The sequence below is a fragment of the Siniperca chuatsi genome, linkage group LG8 (assembly GCF_020085105.1).
Source record: "Siniperca chuatsi isolate FFG_IHB_CAS linkage group LG8, ASM2008510v1, whole genome shotgun sequence".
In the NCBI taxonomy this organism is placed as follows: Eukaryota; Metazoa; Chordata; class Actinopteri; order Centrarchiformes; family Sinipercidae; genus Siniperca; species Siniperca chuatsi.
This window is the reverse complement of record NC_058049.1, coordinates 16,574,799-16,599,650: the sequence shown is the minus strand read 5'-3', so window position 1 is coordinate 16,599,650 and position 24,852 is coordinate 16,574,799. Positions and strand designations below refer to the sequence as shown.

The following is a 24,852-nucleotide window of genomic DNA, read 5'->3' as shown; positions in this document are numbered from 1 at the left end:
TGCATCAAGGACAATCCACAACTATGAACACACAGCCTATTTAAACAAATGCATTTACTTCCCTCTTATACTATATGAGCACTTCAGATCATAATTGCCATTCTGATGTTGAGAGAAACTTTGCCTTCCTATACTGAAGTGCAGCAAAAGCTCTCATAAATTTCAGTTCACTTAGTAACTCCAATAATAAGCCTGGAATTATTTCAGACATCAGACACCTTTATTTTGTCATTGTGGCCAAGAACGGTTCCCAGGACAACAAGTACATTTTTAGTGTCACTGACAAAACAAAAGAAGACCACTATGTGTTAATTCTAACAACCCCGATGAAACACCCTTTCATGTAATGGAGTCATGTGCCTTATGTATCTGATGTTACATCTGACTTTACACTATCTAAAGTGTGTGTTTCTTGCCACCAATGTGCTTTTGTACTTGTGTATTTGCAAATAAACATGATTCTATGATAGCTGAGAGAGCTCAACCCATTGCAACACAGGAGACGTTTCAGCATTGTTTTTCAGCTGGCCGCCTCTGACAGAACAGACACACTTCTATTTTAATCAATACAGCTTTCTACAGAGGTTGTGCAACAGCTGGAGTCACCGTGACCCGAAGCATATTTTTTCACTTCAAGTCTATTTTCCTCCGTTTTTTGCATATAACTACAGTGATTGTTTGTTGGGCTCTGAGTGCAACAAATCATTTTACCAGTACTACTGTACCTGTGGCGTGACAGTAAGAAAACACAATCAAATGGACAAAACAAAAAAATTAATCACCAAACTGACATTTCACACACCACACTACAACTATAACTAACTGAATGTTTTTCCTTTTTTCAGATCTACTAGGATGGATGTGTTTCACTGCTGTAGTGTGCCTTGTCAAAGAATACAGCAAAAGATGAACAGTAAACAAATCAAAGAGAGGCTCACGAGGTCAGAGATCAAGGCAAAGTTCAAAAATAGTGCCACTGATGAAACAGTTCAGGAACAATGCCTGTAGGGGCTGAATGCAGAATCCGCTGTGTAATACTGTAATTTCAAGGTTCTTTTATTCACAGTAGGGATTTTTTCCCCCATTTTCCTTCCATCCATTTTCATTTTTTTAAATTTAGGATTGAAGCGACACCCATTTCATTTGAAAATGAAGGACGGCAAAGGACAACGGTATTACACACACACACACACACACACACACACATAGGCTCCAGTGCAAGAGCACGATTAAATCATTTTTTCATCAGGACCTCAGGCTCCCCAATGACACACAGTCCAATCTGGGATCATCACAGCAAGCAGGCAAACATACAAATGACAGAGAGGTTCTAAATGGAAAATAGTCACAACACCTGTCTAGCAAATATTCAGCATGAATGAAAAAATGCAGCAGAGAGAAGCAGTACTGTGATACAGTCAAAGAGGAACAGCTCCAGACTGGTGCTGGAAAGTAACATGCTTAGACCTCTATTTCCTGCCGGGGCAAAGACGATAGTAATGCAAACCCAGTTACAATGCCATTTTCACTGGATGCAAGTCCAAATGAAATGAAATGAAATGAACCATCTTACACTGAGGTGGATGGAGGCTGTGTTTATGTGTGCAAAGTGCAATTTCAGTTCTCCCTTTAGCAAACGCAAGCACAAAGAGCAATTTTTGCAGCTTAATTGGTATGGCTGCATGCACGGACCTCTACAAAATGAAGCTCTTCAATGTATGTGATATGAGCTTTGTCGCTTTCAAGTTGATTTACATTTTTCATCCAGTTCAGTACACATAAATATACACATTAAAATTCTCCAGTAAATGTGTATCAAATGCCATTTTTAATGCAGTTGAGGCTTTCACTGGGTTAGATTAATGGTAGATTCTTACAAATAATGTCATCCACAAAAATATAGGAAATATATACTGTTACTAAAACTCCAAACAGCAACTCTAGATAAAAAATAATATTTTCTGTCATTATTTGCAGAAGTGGCATTATTGGGCACATGTAAGTACCAAGCTATGACTAACCGAAAATAAATGTGTTAATCACTTAACAAAACAGTACAGACAGTAATAATGAAACACAAGTTACTGTAATTGTAGTCTCACTGCTCCTAAAGAAGTTTTTTCTGATGAGAGCCTGACCTGGACTCTCCTCCTGGCTCATTAGAAAACTGTCTACTCCAATTAAAGGGGATGAGAGGAGCTGATGTGATTGGTCATTATATTAAAGCTGGCCCCAACTCCACCTTCTGATACTGTATTCCTCCTACTAATAATGTGTTCATCTTGCTCTGTGTCAGGGCTGCACTTCTGCCTCTGGTCACCGAAATTGGTAAAATTAATTGGTCACACCTTTCTATATGTGTGTGTGTGTGTGTGTGATGATGATGACAATGCAGTAATAAGGCTGCAGGCTGGCTCCAAACACAAATCCAATACAGACTCTGCACCACAAAGCAGAATCGAACAGATCGAAACAGCCGTTCTGTGCATGTGTGTGCCGGTGTGTGTGTCTGTTTGCAGGTGTGTGTGTGTGTGTATGTATGTGGGTGTGTTTGTATAAGTGTGCATTCAGTGAGACGTAACCTCACAGCTGCAAGTTTGGTACCAGTTTGTTGCTTCAAGACATAATCACGAAGAGAGAAGTAATCTCAGTGTAGTGTGTGCGCGCGCACGCGTGTGTGTGTGTATGCGCGCGTGTGTGTGTGTAACACTGAGGCCAGGAGATGCTAATGTTACCAACTACACACACACATATAGCACTTTTAGGTGATATATTAAAGATAAAACTGATTATACTACAACTATTATAACTACTATACTCTACTATACTATAATCTAAGGCGCAAATGTTAGAGTCATGTTTTTATTCTGTCAACAATGGATAATGTCAGGAATTAAGTCAAAGAGCATTTCATGGCTCTGTGTTTCAGAAGAACTAAACACTCCCTGCCGCATTGAAATCTTCAAATCAGAAACTCTAATTATTCTGCAGCTATCAGAGAACCACATTCATTTTGGGTCTTTTAGACAAATCAACACACTAAGTATTGCATTATGGCAGGAAATTAAAAGCATTCGGTACACACATAGAAGAATTACTGGCTTACAAATTGTAATTTTTTGGGCAAACAAAACAAGCAGTAAGCCCAAACAAAATGTATAACACAAATTCCCACTAGTACACTTGACTTACATGTGTTGAAGTTATTGGTTGCATTTGCTTTTATGTTTACATTCCTTCATGATTTTTTATATTCCATTCTTTTGTATTATATTGTTGTATTTTTTGCTTTATATTTCACCTCTGTGGTTAAATCCTATCCTACAGTATATTACTTTAGGTACTGCAAAGATTCAATTTCCCCATGAGGATCAATACAGTTTCATATTGTCTTATCTCATCTTATATAGTCAGCGACATCTGCAGACTTAGTTCAGAGCTGTTGTCTACTTTACTGTAATCGACTGGCATGTGCACACACACAAACACACACACACACAGACACACCCAGATATTTTGCCTGCAGGCACAGTATTTGTAGGGTTTTTCCTTGCCCATCAGCAGGAAATCTGTTATTGTACTTCAAAACCATCGAGTACCAGTGTATGATTCTCCTTTTCAGAGACACAGAGAAAGAAAGACCTGTAGGAAGTGTGTATGGCACGGGTAAGGCAGATAACAGAGCAGTTATATAAAAAAAGAGAATAACATGATAGAAAAGGCAGTGATGGGCAGACATAAAAAGTGTGAAATGGTGTGAAATAGTGAAAGAGAGTTAAATAGTGAAGTAGAAGGCTAAGAAGAAGGAAGAGACGGTGAAGGAGAGAGAGGAAACAGGCTTTTCTTCCTGAAATGTGATTTGTTGACTCCCGCGTGGTAATGATGCAGCAAGGAGACACGTAGGACCGACAACAGACCACTTCTTTCTCTTTCTACCCCTCTCACGCTTTAATTACCATTCATCACAAACACACGTGGCTGATGATTGGCATTCTGTTTGAGGCTCGAGATAAGTGCTGTATTTGTTTGTCTCTCAACAAACTGACTCATTTCTAGCACTAATGACTTAGCTGGCTCTTCACAGATGTTGTAAATAATGGAGTTGTCACTGTCCAAAAGTCCTCTAAGAGAAATCCCAGCCAATTCACTTCTTCTTTCCCCCTGTTTTCTGCTCCTCACCTCTCACTCTCATTACCCTGTTTTGATATCTTCTAGATCAATATCCATACGTCATCTTTTCATTTGTCTGTCGCAGTCTCTCTTCCCTCGTCATCTTCTCCGTCTCCTTCCCTATTTTCTCTCCACCCTGACCTCTCCGCTCACTTCCCATTCCCCTCATTTATGTCGGGCTGTTGACACTCTGTTTGAGAACAGAGATTAGCATTGTGTTTGTTTGTCTCTGCGAGTGCCTGGATTCATTTCTCACACTAATGACCTGGCTGGTTATTAATGGATGATAGCAGTAATGGAGCTGTCACTTTCAAAACTCATACTCTGTTTTGGTTCTTGTCCTCTCCTGCTATGTTCTACTATTTCCTTCACTTCTATCTCTCCCACTCCTCTGTACACTTTATATGGTCACATCAATATTTTACTACTGTCTCTCCATTTATGTTGGAGATACTCATTCTTTGCTGTACATTCTCAGGGATGCATAACATATATACGTACAACTACTGTATAGGCCTATTCCTGTTTGATGTGCTGTTATTAACACAATATTGTATGATCACCATAAACAGAGCATGATTTTCTTTAGTAGACTAGACCAGGGGCATTATATTTATTATATTATATTTGTTTCAGGTTTAAAAAGCACCATCAAAACCTCAGTAAATGTACATACGCTTTAAAAGGGTAGTATCTAAAGTCACTGGCCTCTAGCTGCAGTAGCTGTAATTGATATATGCAGAGCAAACAAGGACTGACATAAAGCAGCGGTATTGGTAAAGTTAAGGTACTGAAAAGCTGGAGCTGATAATAATGAGGTGCATGGGTTTGTTTGTACTGATACTATATTATGAACCTTTCTGAAAGCTAAACATAATGCTATTTCAAAGCAGTTAAGTAAACAAATCATATTTTCCAGAGTGAACAGCATATTCAGAGGAAACACTGGGTCCAATATTTTCTTAAAATAATGAAAACAGCTCTAATTGTCTAATTTACAGCTATTTACTTTGCATTTTGCTTTTGTTGCACTTTTGGCCAAAGCAAATTATTTTTTTAACAACTACATCTTTTTTTCCATACACATAAATTGGGAGCAGTTTGGGGTTCAGTGTCTAACTCTTTGACATGTAGATAAGAGGAGGTGGGGATCAAACCATACACCTAACTATCACTGGCCATACTACTCTACCACCTGAGCTACAGCCTTCCTCAGGTTGCTTCTAAAGTGGCTCATTTAACCAAGTTTATTTAATCTTGTATAAGAAATAATAATTAAGAGGGAAATGTGTTATAGATTACACTTCTGTATCATTATTGCAGCAGGAGATGTGTACTTACAGTACTATTGTACAGCAAGACTGCATGAAAAATATAATTTACGCACCATCAGTAACCCATAGCGACTTTATATTACTTGGATAGCATCCATCCAGGATATAAAGACGAGGTTTTTACAGAGGCAAAATAAAGAGGCTCCTCTTGATGAATTGTGTTTCAGAGGTAAACATTGTGATTGTGGCAAATGGTCATAACAAGTACTGATACAAAAAAGTGCTATATTTACTTAGTTTATCATTTCAAAACCCTATAAGGACTGAGAACTTAACTAGCAGGGTTAGTGACTTTACAGTGACTTTATCATATTTTAAAATATTTTATGTAATTTCTAACGTCACTATAATATTTTAAATTGCTAAAATGTATTATTGTAATGCAGTGGTGCATTAATTTCCCTCGCTCTATCCAACTTTACCTCATTCTTATTATGTATTATTTTATAATATAGTAGCATACTTTACATTGTAGCCAGTAAGTTTCTCATTATTGTACATGTATCATTAGTGTGTCCTGCTGTATTTACAGTCTGTGTGTCGTGTCCAGAGGTTCTCCAGATTATGGTGAAGAGTCCTGTTTGCCAGTTGGCAGGTGGTTACACACTAGTCAGAGTGGAACACTTGTCAGTGGGATATTCACAACATCCATATACATATCCAGGATTGCCACGCTGCAGTGGTAGCAGGAGATCATCGTCACCTAAGTCAAAACAACGCAGTAGTGTTATTGGCCTATTGCGCCAGTTAACAACAGTCAACTAGAAGCCATAGAGTTTTTACTGTCTGTAGTGAAATCAAACTGTACTGTGATTGTGGAGACTCAGGGGAGAGCACAGAGCACAGAGCTACAAATCTCCGCTGCCACACTCAAGCCTGGAGGCCAATACTGTAGCAACCAAGGCTGTACCTGCTAAGACACATACAAACATACTTACACGCTCAAAGTAGACAAACCATCGCGCCAGCGGCACAGATCTCTGTGTGGATGTGTTTGTGTGTGTTACCCAAGTTAAAAGAAATGGCACAAATTCCTGCAGTAACAACTATACACCAACCAGGAAACATGCACAACACCACACACACACACAAACACGCTCATTACAATGCAAGCACTACATTGTGCTGCAATTTACTGTTTGACAGCTATCAAATTATTTTAGATGACTCCATGATTAGAGCTTAGCAAACAATTTGTCTCTTTGTTACTCCTTCAAACACACTAAACAGCAACACTATAAAGACAAAGAAAATATAGACTTACCTGTTGTACCATCAGCGAAAGAAAAGGATCAGGTAAGACATGAAAGAAAAACAGCAAAATAATATATTAGGTTACAAAATGACATCCTGCCGCTGTTTGTCTAGCACACGAACTAAGCACACGCACACAAACACACAGGTTGTTTTGTGCACAAGCAAATGCTCACAAAATCACTGCATGGCTACGGAGAAGTACTAAAATGTTTTTCCATCAAATCACCATCTGGTACAAAGATATTAAGTATTTCATTGCTTTTATCAGATAATTAAATGCAAAATCTCCCAATGCACACCGACACACATATAACACACCAATGTTTCATGAGGGCTGTGATCACATGTGTGAGTGTGCACTGGAGAAGTTGTTGCCAAAGTTGTTAGTGATCAGACCACACCCTTCTGTATTTAACCACAATTTTCCTCTGCTGAAAATGCCAGCAGGCAGGGAAAAGTATATTCCACACACATGTACTGTACACACACCTTCACAAAATGTTGACTTTTACTTTGACCTTCGCTGCAAAAGTATGAAACTAGGCCAGCTTAAAGTCTGAGTCAGGAATATCACAATCTGGAAATTCTCACCCTTTCTCACTCCCTTGCTGAGTGTCCCTCAACCAAGATGGGGGCAGGAAGTGTAAAAAATGTGTTTTTTAGCAAATGAATCAATCATCATTATTCTGCCAGACTGGAACAGCCACTCAACACGTTACTGGGGTCCAGTCAAACCAGGATCCTGGCTTTCTGCAGGACGACTCACCGCCTCATGAAACTAGTCTCCCCAGGAATCCTACAGTCATCATGGCAAGATAATGCAGTTCCTGTGTCCCAGGAAGTGAAACAACTAAAGCTCGGCTGACAGAATTTCAGGTCTGGCAAACAGCATGCTGAGTGCCATATGGGCACTCACACATAGTACACACAAATACAGGCACACATAATGATAAAAAGTACATTCACTGGAAGAGAGCCGCAGAAACTCTCACCCACTCTCTCTTTCTGAGAAGCCAGACAGGAGAAAGTCAGAGTGGGCTGGTATTCCATCTAAATGTCAGAGCTCTCACCATGAAGAGTTGCAGTAATAAAAGTAAGAACATATACAAGTAAGGGGTCGGGAACATTTTCATTTGAGTGTGTGTGTGTGTACCCTTAATTACTTATGTTCATATTAAAGCCCAAACAATACTGGATTTTTGGGGCCACTTCCAATATCTATATGTAAGAGTTAAAGATTTATTGGCCGATGTTTTGCTTTAACATAATCACAAAACATAAAGAGAAGAAAGAATTTTTGGGAAGGATCCTCAAATTTTATAGTTAACAATTAACTTCATGATCAAAGTTGACTTTAAATGGACTTTAAACTTTCTGGAAATTAAATGATAATAAACAGGCTAAATACCAGCTGATAATACCAGCCTGAATATATATCAGTCAGGTCTACTGCAGTTCAAATTATGTTCCGCATAAATGAATCCCATAATAGCACAAGGTAAAATGGCACCATCCAAAGTGAAGCTATGTCTGCCAGTATTGGCAGGGATGGACCAGTTTTATCTGTCAGTTCCAGATAAAAGAAGCTCCCAGTATTGATCAGCAGCATCCCAGCTCACCTTATTATCCAACTCAAAAACCATAAGAAAGTCACTGGTAACATGCCAAAAGGCTGGTGCTTTTAAGGTTGGAAGTACACACACACACACACACACACACACACACACACACACACACACACACACACACACACAAACCAAAGGCAGACAGAGAATAGGGGAGGTTTAAAGAAACAGACCTTATTCCATGTGGGCTGCTGGGTGTGTGGCTCATTAAAATGTGATTGAAGCTGCAGCTCAGAGGCTGACTCAGCTGAGTTTAATTAAAGCTGTCAAACAATTTTTGTGTCACCCTCCAACATGCATATGCATAAATATATTCATTTTCACACCCACACCCATCTCACTCTGTCTCTCTCTCTCTCCCCCATCAATTGAAGTGTGACATTTGCATTATCAGTCTCTCTTTATTCATCCTGAAGACATGACTGGCCATTTGGCTTCACTATTCTACCCATGTCTTTCCCCCCGCCCACTGCTTCATCATGGCTGGGACTGCCGTTGTCAACACATACAACGTGCCTGTATCATCACAAAAGCACAGGAATGGAAGATGGAGAGACAGAGGAGAGGGGTGGGGGAGTCAAGAAAATTAGGATGTTGAGTTGCTCTGGTTGTTATTAAGTCGGAGGGTTTCCACTCAGAAAACATGACCTGCAGGGCCATAGCTATCACTGAAGACACTGAGCTCCAGACCTCAGTCATTTTTCCAACAAAGTCAAGTTAGTCAGCCTACCATCTGTGTCTATGTACTGCTCTACCACACACATATTGAGGCTGGTGAACTTGTGCATGTCTAATGGGGTGAGAGAGATCAGGTGAATTCTGTCTGCAAGGATTTTGACGTGTAAGATGATTAAAGTTATGGACATTGTAACATAATGGTAATTAGCCTTCTGTACATAACAAATAATATTTATTGTTATACATGTCTGATTTTGTCATTCTTCTGTAGCTGCACCCCCTGTGCCAACACAGAGGTCATGGTGACCAAGGACTGCTCTTAGTTTGATATTTTTCTGCTGAAGCATTGCCAATGAATATAATTTCATTGATTTGGAAAACAGCAAACAAAATACTGTATGGGAAGTATAGAATCAATTATTTTTACCCTTAAGAAAGCACTGAAAGATTGGATGGTGAATCCTAGATACTGAATGAAAGACAAGTCATTTGCTCTGGCCATGTCTGCAGCACACATCAAAGATTGTTTGTATCTGTCTGTGTGAGTGCTGTTTGCTCTCATAACATTACTGGTTTTCACTTACAGTCAGCTCATTTAAATGACGTGTTGGCACCGTCCATGCACCTTGATAGCACAGTGTCCTATGATGACAACAGTACATTACCTGACTAGGAGCATCTTGTTTGTGTAGCTGCGAAGAGTTGTCAGATTGCTTTGCATATGATTCTAATGACTGTATTCACAGATCAATCAACAGCTCTGCAGAGTTAAATTACTTTGCTTCAAGTCTTTATGACTTAATGACCATTTAATGCTTGGTGTATTAACAGGAAACAATTACATCAAGAAACCTACACAAACTTGGTGTAGATATAATGGTTTCACTGGAAATAGAGTGTGTGAAATTCATAAGTCAACATCCTAGTCAGGATCCATCTGAACTGATCAGAAGAAAAACTGATCAGAGGAGAAAAATAGACTGTGACTGTAACTGTGATATTTGATTCAAGGTAATACCAAGCTTTGTTGAATGGTGCTTCATGCAAAACGTGCAAACAGTGACACAAATCCTTGTAGGAGTATCAGTAAATAATGAAGTGGTATTATAACATATTTTCATATAATTCAGGTCTTTTATTCGAATACCGTTTGTCGTGTCTATGAATTTACTTGTAAACCAATCCCTTGCTATGCTCTGTTGTCATGTCATGTGTTTGTGTATGTTTGCTTTGCAGATTGTTATAAAAACATCTGAAGCCAAATGGAGAGTCAGAGATACAGGCTTAGTATTAGTGGTGGATGCTAAAGTAGCTGATGCTGGTGGCTTACTGTTCATGTGTTTCAGGATTGAGTTTTAAAGCTTAAGGTAAAAACAAAGCTCTAAAAATGTTCCATTGTTCTCAAAATAAATTTATTAATCCTACTTTGTACATTCATTTAACTATTATAATCAATTATGGTAGACTGTATTTTTTTTTAAATGAATGTCACTTTGAGACTTACAATACTCAACTTTGTTCCATTTTATCCAGCCAGGTATGTTGTCCTCTATAACTTCTCCTTTGTAACTAGATTTACACTAGAAATACTATTAAAAATTAAAATCACCAAATGACTTTTAAATTAGAGTTTCTCCTTCAAACATGTATCTATGTGTTCAAAATCAATAAGCTTTAAAAAGGATATAAGGGATAAAAACACCATCTGGCTTAAATCTGGTTACTCCTGTCTCTCTGGGTTTGAAAGTCAGCCTGAAACAGGACGTCCAGCCAGCTGTTACTCTGACAACACTGTGGCATCTGACTGAAGAGTGGTTGTGTAGTGCCAGTGAAAAAAGGGTGTGAAGCTGGCAGTGACGGGCTAAAGCTAACTCCGATAACACCACCATCACATTGATCAGCAGCAGTCCATCTACCTGAGGGGTTACTGAGGACACTGTGTCCAATACTGTTTTATCCACTTGAACTTTTCTTTTCTGACCCTCAACATAGAGCTGAAATTACTCACTCACACTCAGAAACACACCAACATAGAGACCATCAATAACCTGGATTCTTCTCCATTAAGAGTAGACAGCAACAACATGGTGCCGAAATGTAATACCTGGATTACAGCTGGAGGACTTGTGTAAATATTCATTTCTACCCTGCCACACTAAGAGGACATGCATTACACAAGAGTCCGTCTGTCCATCAACCACTTTGGTCCAGACTGAAATATCTGAACAGCTATTGGATGGATTGCCATGACATTTGGTACAGACATTCATGGTCTCCAGAGGACGAATCCCACTGACTTTGGTGATCCCCTGACATTTTTTACTTTTAGTGACATGTCTTGACAACTATTGGATGGATCACCATGAAATTTGGTACAATTATTCATGTCCCTCTCAGGATGATTTTTAATCAGTTAAAGGATCACCATCCTTTAACTTTTCCTCTAGCACCACCATCAGGTGAAAATTGTCATTTGTCCAATACTTTGGTTTACTTGCAATACTAATGACATTTCCATCAGCCTCAGCTATAGTTCATGTTTAGTGCTAATTCGCAAATGTTAGCATGCTAACACAGTAAACTAAGATGCGTTAGTATGTAGAACAAAGCCTCACAGACCTGGGAGAGCTGACGGGAGAAACAGACAAGAAATATGGGGAGACAGAAAGAGAAAGGGATGGCATGCAGCAGCCGAAATTGAACCATGGTTATTTTACTAACATGATATGAATTTTAGACCACTAGGCCATGAGAAATGCTAATATAAACAGCTCTTCACAGGAAAACTGTTAGAAGAAGCACCAGTCTCCTGGTACAGTAGCTTCAGTTTCACTTAGTTTCCAGTAAGTCAGACAGAGAGTCCATGGCCTCCATGTACCATTCATTCAACCCCTTGCGGCTCAACTGGTCGTTGCCATTACCTACAATTCCCAAGAGTTTGTCTGTCATAAACAATAGTGCAGCAGGGAGTTACTTAGCTGCAGAGAACTATAAAATGATGCAGTAAGGAATATGGAGAGGCACTAAAAGGAACAGATCTGCCCCATCTTTGTGTCAATCTCTCCCTGCCCTCCCCTCCCCTCCTCTCTCTCTCCCTCGCTCTCCCAGGAGCATCACATGAGCTGCAATGGCAGAAACCTCCTGAATTATTGAAGCAGACAAGACATATCTCAAACCCACATGCACAAACAGTAACTGTATCCCTGCCCTCAGGGGGAAAATGAGATAATGACCAATTCAATCTGACATGGTTTTAGAGACCATAAACATCAGAGTGAGAAAAAGAGAGGGAGGGAGAGGAAAGATGTAGACACTGATCGAAAGGAGGACTGGGGAGGTGTGAAAAAGAGAAACTTGAGACTGCCCATGATTTATTTCACACTGACACTCAGGGTTGGGAAGGCTACTTTCAAATGTGATCTGAGCAAGACGTCCTGCTTGTAAATAAAATCCGCTGCCTTACATAATTGATTAGACTGCCCCTGAAACACAATACGCAGCCAAACAATTTACTCAAAAGAGCGATCTGTAATTTGAATGCTGTTTGTATGATCATCTGCATCACCTATCACGATAGGCAAAGTAATGATCGTGTCCATCATCTCAATAACTACTGTGATTACAGGGAACAAGCAGAGGCAGACACATACAATCAATCAAAGCATAAAGCTGCTTTATAAAACACAAGACATAACCTCATTACATGTAGAGTGTGTAAGCAACATAGTGTAAGATACAAAAGATGATTATCATGACTGAAAAACAGATGAACAACACTAATAAATATTTCTCTGTCTCGTGTTCACATTTCTACTGATCAACCCTTACCTACTATGATGTACAGTATGTGCATAGTTTTGTCTATGTTTTCATAGATAAAGCTATACACGGTTTTTCAGTGGAGCACTACGCTGCACAATGAATAACTGGTTCGTTAGCTTCTTTGCAAAAGAATTGTTCGGGTTAACATACTGGACTCACTAAAGATTGTTAGAACAACAACTATTATGTCTAAAACCTTAATCAAGAATCAGAATTTATTTTTAGCCATGTTAGCCATGGCTCTAGGTATGGCAATTTTGGACTGTCGGTTGGTCGGTCGTTCCACCACTTTGGTCCAGACTGAAATTCCTCAACAACTATTAGATGGGTTGCTATGAAATTTGCTGCAGATATTGAAGGTCCCTGAAGGATGAATTGTAATCACTTTGATCTCCTGACCTTTCATCTTGCACCATCATCAGGTCAATACTGTAGTTTATGACCAAAAACCTGCAAAACTAATGACATTCCCATCAGCCTACGCTCTCATTTGTGTTAAGCGCTAATTAGCAAATGTTAGCATACTAACACGCTAAACTAAGACGGTGAACATGTTAAACATTATACCTTTAAGCATGTTGATGTTAGCATTTAGCTGGGAAAAAAAATCAAAAAAAGACACACCAAACCAGAGGAAGAGAAGATGTGATAGAGTTGAACAAAGAAAATAAATTAATACGGACTGATCAAGAAGATTCTCTTGCTCTCCACACTTCTATGTGCTTGTACTTCCAAACACCACTACACAACTCATCCCTTTTTGCAGTCAAAAATCATGTCAAATCATCTACATCCAAAATACCCCCTTTGAGCTCTAATTTCTTTCCTCAAAAAAGGACATAGGACATCCTAATTACAGAGTTTTTCTTTATTGCTGCATAAGAATATGCATTTTGATTGCAGGTGTCTATTGGGTTATATTCCAGGATCATCTTCCAAAACAAAAGGTTTAAAGGAAGAGAAGCAATGAATCAATTGCAGGGAGCAGGTATGAACCCAAGACCTCACACTCCCAACACAACAATACTATCACTGCACCAACATGGTCTTCCAATTTTGGTAGAATAAAAAGTGGGCAAATAAGCCTGGATCATCTCCGCTCATAGATTCAACTAATAAAACAGATTACAAAAAGACAAATCAAACACTGGCATATGGAGAAATGTAGAGGGAGCCAAACCCACGAGGAAGAAACATCTGATCATACACTAGAACCTAGAACCAGTGCACAGTGGGGGTGACAGCTTCATAAAAGGCAATTTCAACAGAAACACTATTATGACATATATACATCTGTATTTTTACTCTGACATGCAGACATGATGATCAAAACAAGCTATGCATGTTTTTTGCATGAAACTATACACAATTTTGTTCATACACCAGTTGTGACACACACACACACACACACACACACACACACACACACACACACACTGATATCCTCCCCTTCCACCAAAACCAGCTGCTACGAATGTGAGTGAAAATCCTACAGTATTAACAACATATGTTGACAGAAAGCTGGCTGCCTGTCATTAGTATAATTTTCTAACAACGACGGCAGACATCCATGAAAATGAAATATGGTGGAAATATAGTGAGGACAGCTTGAAGCCACATGGATCACTACTGCATGCAGGGTAATGGCATATTACTGTAACACTGGAAATACAATTTTGAATGAATCTGTTTAAGTGCTGAAATTATGACAATTGTGATAATTTTTTAATTGAGTTGTTGACATGAACCTTCACTGGTTCGACAGTCTGTGTGAGGATATCACAGTGATTTCACATCATTGTGAACTGAATATCTCTGAGTATGGGACTGTTGTACAGACAAAACAACACATTTGTATATATCAACTTTTTCACTATTTTTGACATTTTGTAGACAAAAATAGTGACAACAAATACAACAAATAGTGACAACAAAATAATAATTATTAGTTGCAGCCCCATTAGTTATATTGAATATAGTGTGCGCTGATATTAGAGGAAAAGTCAGAAAAAAATCCCTGGGATTCATCCTCTGGGGAGTTCAGTGGTGGACCAACAGAACGACATTGCCATCCCTACAGTCGATTCACGCCACTAGCATGGCTCAAAGGCCAATATTGCTATAAAGCATTCCTGCTCATTGATTTGAAACGTTGTCCGCAATGACCTAGTATGTCCAGAGATATTACAGTGGTAGCTACATCAGTATGAACAAAACTAATTGGTAAACAAATTTATAAAATCTCATCTCTCAGAATATTGCTCAAAATAAGAGATCCAAATACAGAGTCTGAGGGTGGTAAATCTTTATACAAATGCAGCAAATCAGACAGCATCTCTTCAAAAGAATCAACAGCTTATCAGGGGAGCTTCATATCAGCGCCAAATAGACCGACAGAAAGACAATTCCCACAGAGAGAGAAGGGAGTTTGAAGGGGCTGCCATGACAAAGCTGACTGAAACACACACACACACACACATTGTATTGATGATGGATTCCACATTTCTCCCATCCTTCCATCCTCCGTCTGTCCATCTGTTCTGCCCACAGTGTTGATGGGCTTCACTTTAAAGCTCCTCCTCTTCCTCTCTTCTCCTACATCACTCTTTTTTTCTATTTTCTCTTTCTTATCATCAGCCAAAATTACACTGGCAATGCTTTGTCTGTCTCTCTGTTCTACCCACCAACACACACGCACACACACACACACATACTCAAAACCTATTTATCCTGGTCATAGGGGACAGTGACCTTTGTCTAGCCTGTGACCGAATTGTCCTCCAATGTGTTTGTGTGTGTCTTCCTGCCTTTTTACACTCTCAGTGATTATATCAAGGCTCCAGTCAGGGTTAGCAGGCCCTGTAAATTCACTGATCGATCTCTCCAAGAGCCTGAGGGTGGATGGGAAGCTGCGTGTGTGTGTTTGTGGGCATTCATACACATGCAGAGACATTTAGAGATACGTGAACATTTTTCCACCAGTCAGTTTAAAGAGACATGACACAGAGAAATGCACTTGCAGCTGGAACTGTGCAAGTGCCACACACAACCACAACCCTTCAGTGTAGAGATTAGAATCAGCATTTCCTCATTTGAAATCAATAGCTCAGAGTGAGAAATATGCATGCAGAAGGAAAGCATCGAAAAAGAAAAGGGATGAAAGAGGCAGAAAGCGTGAGAGAGAGAAGGTTTATTTTGAAGGGCACTGTTTCATCAGGAATTAGTCGAGTATAAAACGAGAGAAGGAAGAGCCAGGAGAGAGTGGAGATGATAAACGGTATGAAGAGAATGTATAGCAGCAAAGAGGAGAAAGAGAAATGGAGGACAGAGCTGGGGAGAGAATGACAGGTGTTCAGCCAAGTCTCCACTTAATTGACGGAAATACTATATGTCTGTCTGAGTATTCTCTCAGAGGGTTTATGTGTGTGTGTGTGTGTGTGTGTGTGTGTGTGTGTGTGTGTGTGTGTGTGTGTGTGTGTGTGTGTGTGAGAGAGAGAGAGAGAGAGAGAGAGAGAGAGAAGGTGAAGGTGACTCCAGGGTTCGTCTTGTCTAAGCTGCTTCTCTAAACCGCACCCCGCCCCTCCCCCTCAGCTGTACAACCAGCCAATCAGGACACACACATAAACACCAAGGCGCAAACAGAAGACGACTAGTCAGTTTGGATGCAGTGGGAAGCTCCCAGGTGTGAATGTGTTCACCGTGAGGAAGAGTGGGGCTAAAAAAGAACATGCAGGCTCAGCAAAACCCTTTCTTCCACAAATGCAAAAGGGGAAAACACGTAATAGAAGCTACCACGTCGACCAGCTTTGGAATGAAAATAATAGTGTCACTGCAGCTGCTTCCAATTGCAGAAACACATAGTAACTCAAAAATTGCTGTTCACACATGCAAACACACACACACACATGCACACACAGGCCTCTTGTTTTGATAAAGAGAGACAGCGTGGGCCTGTGACTGGCAGTCCCAGAGAGACTGTCGTCTTGGAAAAGAGAATACAAATAATGGAAGATGACAACATTTAATTCTCACTATGAGACTGAGCTGAGACAGGTCGTACGCTCCAACACACGTGGTCACAATGCAACCACACAAACACACACACAGCGGTTTGTAACTGACCGAGAATGTCAACCTGCCACCAGGTCCACCAGCTAATGAATAGACAATCTGGAGACTGCATGCATTTGCACAAATATGAAGAAATATGCAGCACGTATACGATGTCCCTCACAAATAGGATTTAGTGCATTTCTGTAAACCTGACAGCATGCAAGCAGGGTGGAAGACAGGATTTCAGTAGGAAAAGAGAGAGAAAAAGAAGAAAAACATATTTTAGGAGAAACAAACAACAGGCTCAGAAGAGTGAAAACAACTTTTCCTCCTCTTGAGGATAAAAGCTGAGGCTGCCTGAATGGCAATTGCAGCTTTTCCTTCACTGTTTGCAGACAGGAATTCTGACAAAGGACACAGGAGAGGAGACAAAATGAGACAAGATTATACAATATAAGACAACCTGAGACAACACAAGGGCTGGGTATTGTTTGAAATTATTTATGATATGAAACCAAGTTCAGTACTGATACCAAAACTCTACCTTTTTCAATACCTTTCTACAAAACTCTTTTTGGCAAAATTAAGATTTCAGTAAACAGTCTATGAATCTGACCAGGCATTCAACGCCAACTTTCAACAGACACATCTTAGTCTGTACCAAAAAGGTACTGAGGTTCAATACCCAGCCCAAGACGAGACAAGATGAGATGAGTCGAGTAAGTGTGTGGATCAGTGTCTACATACCCACTTGCCTGAGATCTCAGATATTTTATCGGACTCATGGCATCTTCAGCAGTCCTGATGATCAGTTCTCTACACACATTCTCATCATAAATCAAACTAATATGCTCATGTTATACTCCGACACTAACGCTTACTGTACCCTCAATACAAACTACCCAATAATTTCCTTGCACAACATGAATCCACCTCGCTCAGGCCAGAATAGCAGGACTGCCTTGAACCGGCCAGATCAGCAACCATCCACAGACCATAATACTGTATGTATTAGCTGATAGACTTCACTACTGTATAAAAAGCAATTACACCAGGAGCTTTTCAAACTGTTGTTATCCAATGTTAACTAATATATTGTAGTTGGTCTCCAGTCTTATGATTTTGTTCCAAATGATCATAAAGTATTTTACTAATTTCACTGCAGAGACCACATAAAATTGAGGTCAGTGGTTTGGACACATAATGTGAATGAGGTGAAGTAATTAGACACATCATTTAGAAATAGTGAAGGACTATAATTATCAGCTAAAATTGTTTCTATTACTGTAATAACACTCAGTCCTCAGATTCACTCAACTTACAAATATATTGACTGTAAGAGAGTTAGAGTGTCTGCATTAGTAGCACTATAAAGAGACAGTGTGGAAATCACTGTAGTTACACAGTCATGTTACCCAATTTGGACTGGTTATTAAGATCTTCTATTGCTGCTGCGTCTACCACTGTCCCAGCTGGACCGCTCATATTCTCTTTTGTCCTGACCAGAATACTTTGATGTAGCCAACAACACGAGGCAGTTGCAGGCTTACAACAAAGTTGACACTGCCCAAAACAGAAACACAGTGCTGCATACAAATGTGTGTATATTCACTGCAGCTCTTCTTTATTTCCATAAAAGCTCATGAAAATTAAAGTGGTGATTGTAACCCAAGGAAAATGGAAATACTGTTTATGCATAAATTACAACAAGTGATTTGGCAAAAAAGCAACAAAGGTGGTTGAGCAGATTTAAGGATTAAGAAACGATTTAACTGGTCAAAAACATTTAGATATCCTTTAACAAGCTGAGCAAGCTCCAAACCATTCATATAGCACACTGGAAACAAAGGCACTGCACTAGAATAATAAAATAAGACATGTTTCCACAAGACAACTCAACTAAGATTTGGTTTTAGACCAAATCCAGACAGTTACACTATGGTGGCGGGTGTGTGAAGAATTAGACTAGCTCAGCCAGCAAGCCTGTTCACAAACTTCAGTCTGAAGCCAATTAGGTGTGTCATTTATTCCACAAATGTGTCCTTTTGTTTCTACAAACCAGCTGAAATTCATGTCTGCATCAAGTATACAAGCAAGTAACAAAGACACTGGCTTTGTTTTGATTTAAGAAAAGTGGTTTTGAACTGACAAAATGTGTTAGTAATGAGGGACATTTTTCATTTGCATGTCCTTCCGCAATAGAAGTGGTCTAAAATAAACCTGCCTCTGTCTGCATTACACTTATCTTCCAACACATTACAGTCCAGCTATTAGGAATGTGACTGGGCAAAAGAATAAATCAAATCTTGTTTTCCTTATGTTTTCAAGATAAGCCACCTGAACTTTGACTGTTAAACTATTGCACCAGCTCCCCTGCCAACAAATGGATGCTCATACATTATGCAGGAGGGAGCAAGTGGCTCATCAGGGATGCAGAGTGAAACATGGCAGCCAGAGGAGACCAGCAGAGAGGAGGAGTCATGGGTGAGGGCAGAGGGAGAGGGAGATAGAGAGGGCTATGGTTGAGGAAGCACAGGGTCATTCACTGCTCAAGAGACAGAGAAAGAAAATGATAGAAAGAGAGGAGCATGGAAGAAAAATGTGGAGTTCATGACTCGATGAGAACTGAGAGGAGTTGAGGTGAGACTGACTTAGTAACAGGGAGAAATGAAGGATTGTTATCAACAGCTGTTGTGCTTCACATGTTCAGGATGTAAAGGATAATAAAGGATTGAAGTCTGGTGGCCAATTATGACATCAAATCAACATAGTTTCACAGTAAATGGAGATGAACCATTAACCATTGTATCAAGACGAAACCAGTGTTTATAATGGAGCTCACTTGATACTCCATGAATTAAAAAGGATAAAGAATTTCTGAGATATTTGGCTGATATTCTTTTTCATATGTATATTTATATATTTACCAAAGTTCCCATAAATCTGGCCATTAAAGAAGTAAGACAAAAATATGTACTGAAGTATTTTACATTTTGACAATAAAGTAATTATTCTTACTAGACTCTGTAACTTAAGCACATTATGTACGTATGTAACTTAGGACTTTCATCCAGGAGACCACTGTTTGTGTCCCAGACTTATTTAAAGTTACGTATATACGTAGCTTAACTTAAGTATGTAACTTAAGTAACTTACGAACATAACTTAAGTTACGTTACGTGACTTACTGTGACTTACTTATTTTAACCCAAACCATGATCTTTTCCTAAGCCATAACCAAGTCGTTTTGGTGCCTAAACCTAACCTAACTGGCGTATAGGTATGAGAATGTGTTGGATACTTCTGTGAGATTCCAACTCTCTGACAGTAACAACCATCAAACATATTGGTGTAGTTTTACTACTTACTACACCAAACACTTTACTACTTAAGGCACCTATACACTGTACGATGACAACAACCTTGCAAATTCATTGCATTTTACATGTCATATGGTGCTATGTCATCAACACTCATCATCTCATCCATTGACGCCGCTCTCATGTTTTTAAAATTTAGCAAATTAAACATGTTTTGGCCGCTTTCTCTTTAAAAACCTAAAAAGATGAGGAGGAATAGATTGGAAAGCTGGCTGTAGCCGGTCAAAAAAGAGTAAAATAGAAATTCATGCAAATTCTGCAAAGTAAGCTTGAAGTAAATATTATGATAGCTCACCAGTGTATTCTGTATCATTTCAAGTCATATTCTGATTTGATGGATTGTAAACGTGGGTCGTTACATCACTCACATTTTGGTCGTACATTTTCAGAATTTTGAAGAAGCCTGTTTTTGGTTACCGAAGCTGTAAATAAGCCATCATGGACGTATCACAATATGATTTAAGACCACCGTTTATGATTGATGACCAGTGATTTCACCACAAATTTTTCATTCACTTTAATCTAGGACAGCCAAAAATCACACAATATAAAGACTACAACTACAGAACCTTAAGATCAGGCTTCAGTTGCAAGAATGGTTATTTTGTAGTTTGAAATTGATTCATACAGAACCAGATTTCGCATTATATAAGGTCTTGCTTTCTGTGATATTAAAGGGCTTGGTACCAGAGAGGGGAGGAGAGAAATGACTAAGAAAGAATGGAGGAGGAAAGAAGAAACAGTGGAGCAAAAGACAGCCAATGTTGTAGGAGACAAATTACGACCAACATCTTTCCGTATGTGATAGGGCAGACAATACACGCACACACGGACACACACATAAACACAACAGCAGCTCCCACATTTGGTTGGTGGCATTGCTTGAAATATTAAACATAAATGTCACAGCCTTTCCCCTTATCCATTGCTCCTCTTCTCCCCTCCTTTCCCTCCCTCCTCTCAGCTCCTGTCCTCCACCCTCCACTGACAGTTTGCTGTTAATGAGTTTCATTTGCACAGGAGACCGCAGAGAGACATAAACAGTAGGCAGCACGCTCTCTCACACACACACACACACACACACACTGCAGGTAGTCAAGCCCTGGCTGAGTGTATACAGACATGACTAATACTAGCTCTCATTTCACTGCTCCAATACTGTATAGGGAGGGCCAGCTCTAATAAGGCCAAAGTTATCCCACTGTCTAGTGAAATCTCTGGAGAACATGTTAGCAGGCAGCGAAGGACATCATAATGTTAAAGAGTACGGTATCAAACTGGAAAGCCAGTGGTTACACTACTGTCACCATAAGCCAGATGACAACCGGTCAGACTGGAGAGTGTGTTAGTTTAGCATTGCTGTCATTCTACAGTAGAGGCCAGAGCCAGGGCTTAGAGTCACATATGTGGGAGGTCAAAATATTCTGAGAAGAACACAAGCTTTTCCTCATTCTTCGAAGAACAAATGGCATACATAAACATTTCACAAAGTGTTAAGAGAGCTCGCGAGGTATCCCAACCCATTTAGGAGTCACCAGCAGATGGCAGGTGGAGGTCATGCACTTTCAAAACAATGAAAGCATGTTTTGGAAATGTATGATCACACTGAGTTGATAAGAGACTATGCCAATACTAAGAGTAACAACACAGCAAGAGCTGAAGTCATTATATTCAGTATGTTGGATTCAGTATAAAAACAACCAACCCCTTAAATTTCCCCTTAAGCAGCTGTAAAGTTGTTCAGATTGCACAGCTGCACATATATTCACTTCCAGCTCTTCATTGAAGCTATATAATGTTTACACTGAGTGAAATATTCAAACCCAAGACTGCATATTTTTAAGGTTGCACCATTCCATCAAATGGAGATATCTTGTGCCTGATACATTTGGTATGTTTGAAAACTTGGAGATCTCCACTAGAAAATATAGTTCTGTGGATCTCAACAATATGGCTGCACAGCAACTGGCCAATTCAGTGCTTTGGTTTTTATTTTACAATAACTAGACCTACATGTTGGTGTCACTGCAGTCAACACTTGAGACTCGTGATTAGACTTCAAAGTGACTTTCAGCATCTTTATATGTGTGTCTCTACTGTATTCACTAGGGCCCTCTTAAGTCAAAGCTTAAGACTGTAAGACTGGGCATTTCGTGGGAAGTTTTAAACATAACAACCCAGGTTTGATACTACTGCAAAAAAGAATATGCTTGACATCCCTGAAGAAACAAGCCTTGATGATTGTCCATAATGAATTAAGAATGATGTACATCTGAACTACATGCAGACAATAGGTGCACTAGCTCCTATATAGACTATATAATTAACACGTACTGTATGTTCTTTTTCAGCGAAATCCTAAAAATAAACGTATTGTCAGGTAAACAGGAAAGACAGACATGCCAAACATAAACCATTACTGCAGAGGTTGTTCTGTATGTTATGAAATGCAACTGGACTAACAGCTGCACATAATAAATCAGAGCCTCTCTTGTCGTGATTCTTACTGAAATAGATGATTATCAGTTATAAATGCCCATTGTCATGGTATGGCTACTTGAAATGGAATGAAATGATGACATTTCTTAATGTCATAAGATGTGTTGGGGTTTTTCAATCACGTGCAGAAGTCTAATGTTATCTGTCTGTGAGTCTGCTTCTCTTTCAACCAGGGTTTGAACCTGCTGAGTCTCTACAAGGTGGATTATGCCTGCTGGCAAGTGATCAAGTACTCACAGGGTGTATCAAGGGCGTAATGCGCTCAACCCCACCCCCCACACACACACATACATATACATACAATGAAGCTAAATATGATGCCTCCTTTGGCTAGATGTTGTGTCTCTCAGTGCAACTCACATCTCTGAATCTGTTCCAGGATCTGTCCTTGTTGTACTGAGCCACGGTGCTCAGCCATTTGTCGTTATTGTTACCGGAGACCGCCGTTTCTCCGCTCAGCAAGAGAGCCACGACAGGTAGCAGAAAGAAGAACATCTTCTGAAAGCAAAGGCAGAGAGGGAAACAAAACACAAAAGAAGAGGGATATGAGACGGATAGAGTCATTGAGAGTGAGACAACAGACACAGAGGAGAGGAGGATGCAGCAAAGTGTTAGAGGAACAGAATGAAGTGACATACTGCACTTTACAGAACACAGAACTCTCATATTGTGACGCAGAATGGGTCAGAATGCCACAATGGAATTAAAAAAGCAGCAGTTTATGACTGCACGCGGTGTAGAGTGCTCATTTGATCAAATTGCCGATCCTTCATCTAATCGGATTATAAACACTGGAGAGTTGTCACCGCGGCAGATGGGGCACCGCGAAACAATTAGCTCACGAGCTTCCCCTCCGCCACTTTAAAAAGCAATTAGCGGCGTCCACACAATTTGTCTTGGCTTTCATCTGCTTTCTCCTCCATCCTCAGCACCATGAAAGTCGACAAAACAGACTACTACTGACTTTCATTTCCAGTTTGTGTTTCTTTGATAAAAGCCCCACCAACGTCCAGTATCGGCGCTTCACCTACCTGGGACAGTTTGTTGGTGTCCAATTCCGATTCCCGGAGGAAAATAAGTCCACAGCCCCGGACACTCCGGTGGCACCCGACTGCTTGTAGGATTGCTGGAAAAAAGGAGCTGCGAGGATGAGCCGACCGGGAGCTTTCTGTTCCTCCTCTGCTGTCACAAGACACCGCCTCCCGTCTCTCTCTCTCTCTCTCTCTCTCTCTCTCTCTCTCTCAATAAGCACTAACGCGTGTCATTGATTTTCAGCAGGGGGATTTTTTTATGTTCACACCAGAGCGCAAGTAGGATTTGGGAGCCGTGTCAAAGCGCTGTTCTGGGTGTACAAACACAAATTTCTTTTTAGTCACGCACCTCTGTTGTGGAATTCAAGCTCGTGTCCACCATGATAAATACAATTAAGACACACAAACCATAAAATCAGCGCTGTGTTGGTGCCTGAAACGTCTCCACGGCGGATGGGTAGATCTGCTGAGGGCAGCGCGCTTTTTAGCACCATGGACAGAGGCAGGCCACGTGAAACGCTCTTTTTTTAAAAATGAAAACACTCATAAATGGGCCACATAACTAGGGCGTTCATTTGGGGGGAATATAAATATATATGTCTAAATATTTAATCTGTGACTCTCTGTTTTGACTCTCTCTGGGTTTTGTTCGCTTTGGCACCACTCTTGTTTCTCTTTTCTCTCTCTCTTTGCATAACGTGTGTCTGGATGTGTGCGGAGTTCAGCTAGGAGATTGTGTCTGCTGTTCACTAAAGCTTTGGTCCCCGTGTTGGTGTCTGTGGTGAGTAGGACTGTCTAGTGGCAGCACTCTCCTTTCTGTGTGGCTCAGTTCAAGTCTGTTTTATGGATCTGTTTTGGCACAGAGGAAGCCAGAGTGTGGTACAGCTCCTTATCTACCTCAGTTTCACATCAAAGGGTCTCCTATTCTAACTATTCTGGCTGACATCACAATTCTCTTTTGTATTGCTTGCACTTTTGGAAAGTATTACCAGGATTGATTTAG

General features: G+C 40.0%; 1 protein-coding gene across 3 annotated transcripts in view; it reads right to left on the bottom strand.

Moving 5' to 3' along the window:
• The window catches only part of LOC122880052 (testican-1-like), a 101,838-nt gene extending 77,831 nt beyond the window's left edge, over nt 1–24,007 (bottom strand). Inside the window, exons 1-2 of one of the 3 annotated variants that reach the window (XM_044204782.1) lie at nt 23,850–24,007; nt 23,179–23,316 (exon numbers count right to left, since the gene is read on the bottom strand). In XM_044204782.1, coding sequence (XP_044060717.1) covers nt 23,179–23,313 — 135 coding nt within the window. In that variant the 5' untranslated portion in view covers nt 23,314–23,316; nt 23,850–24,007. The remainder of the gene's footprint in view (nt 1–23,178; nt 23,317–23,849) is intronic. The other 2 variants (XM_044204781.1, XM_044204780.1) reach the window with 2 other exon arrangements.
• Between the last annotated feature and the right edge of the window lie 845 nt (nt 24,008–24,852).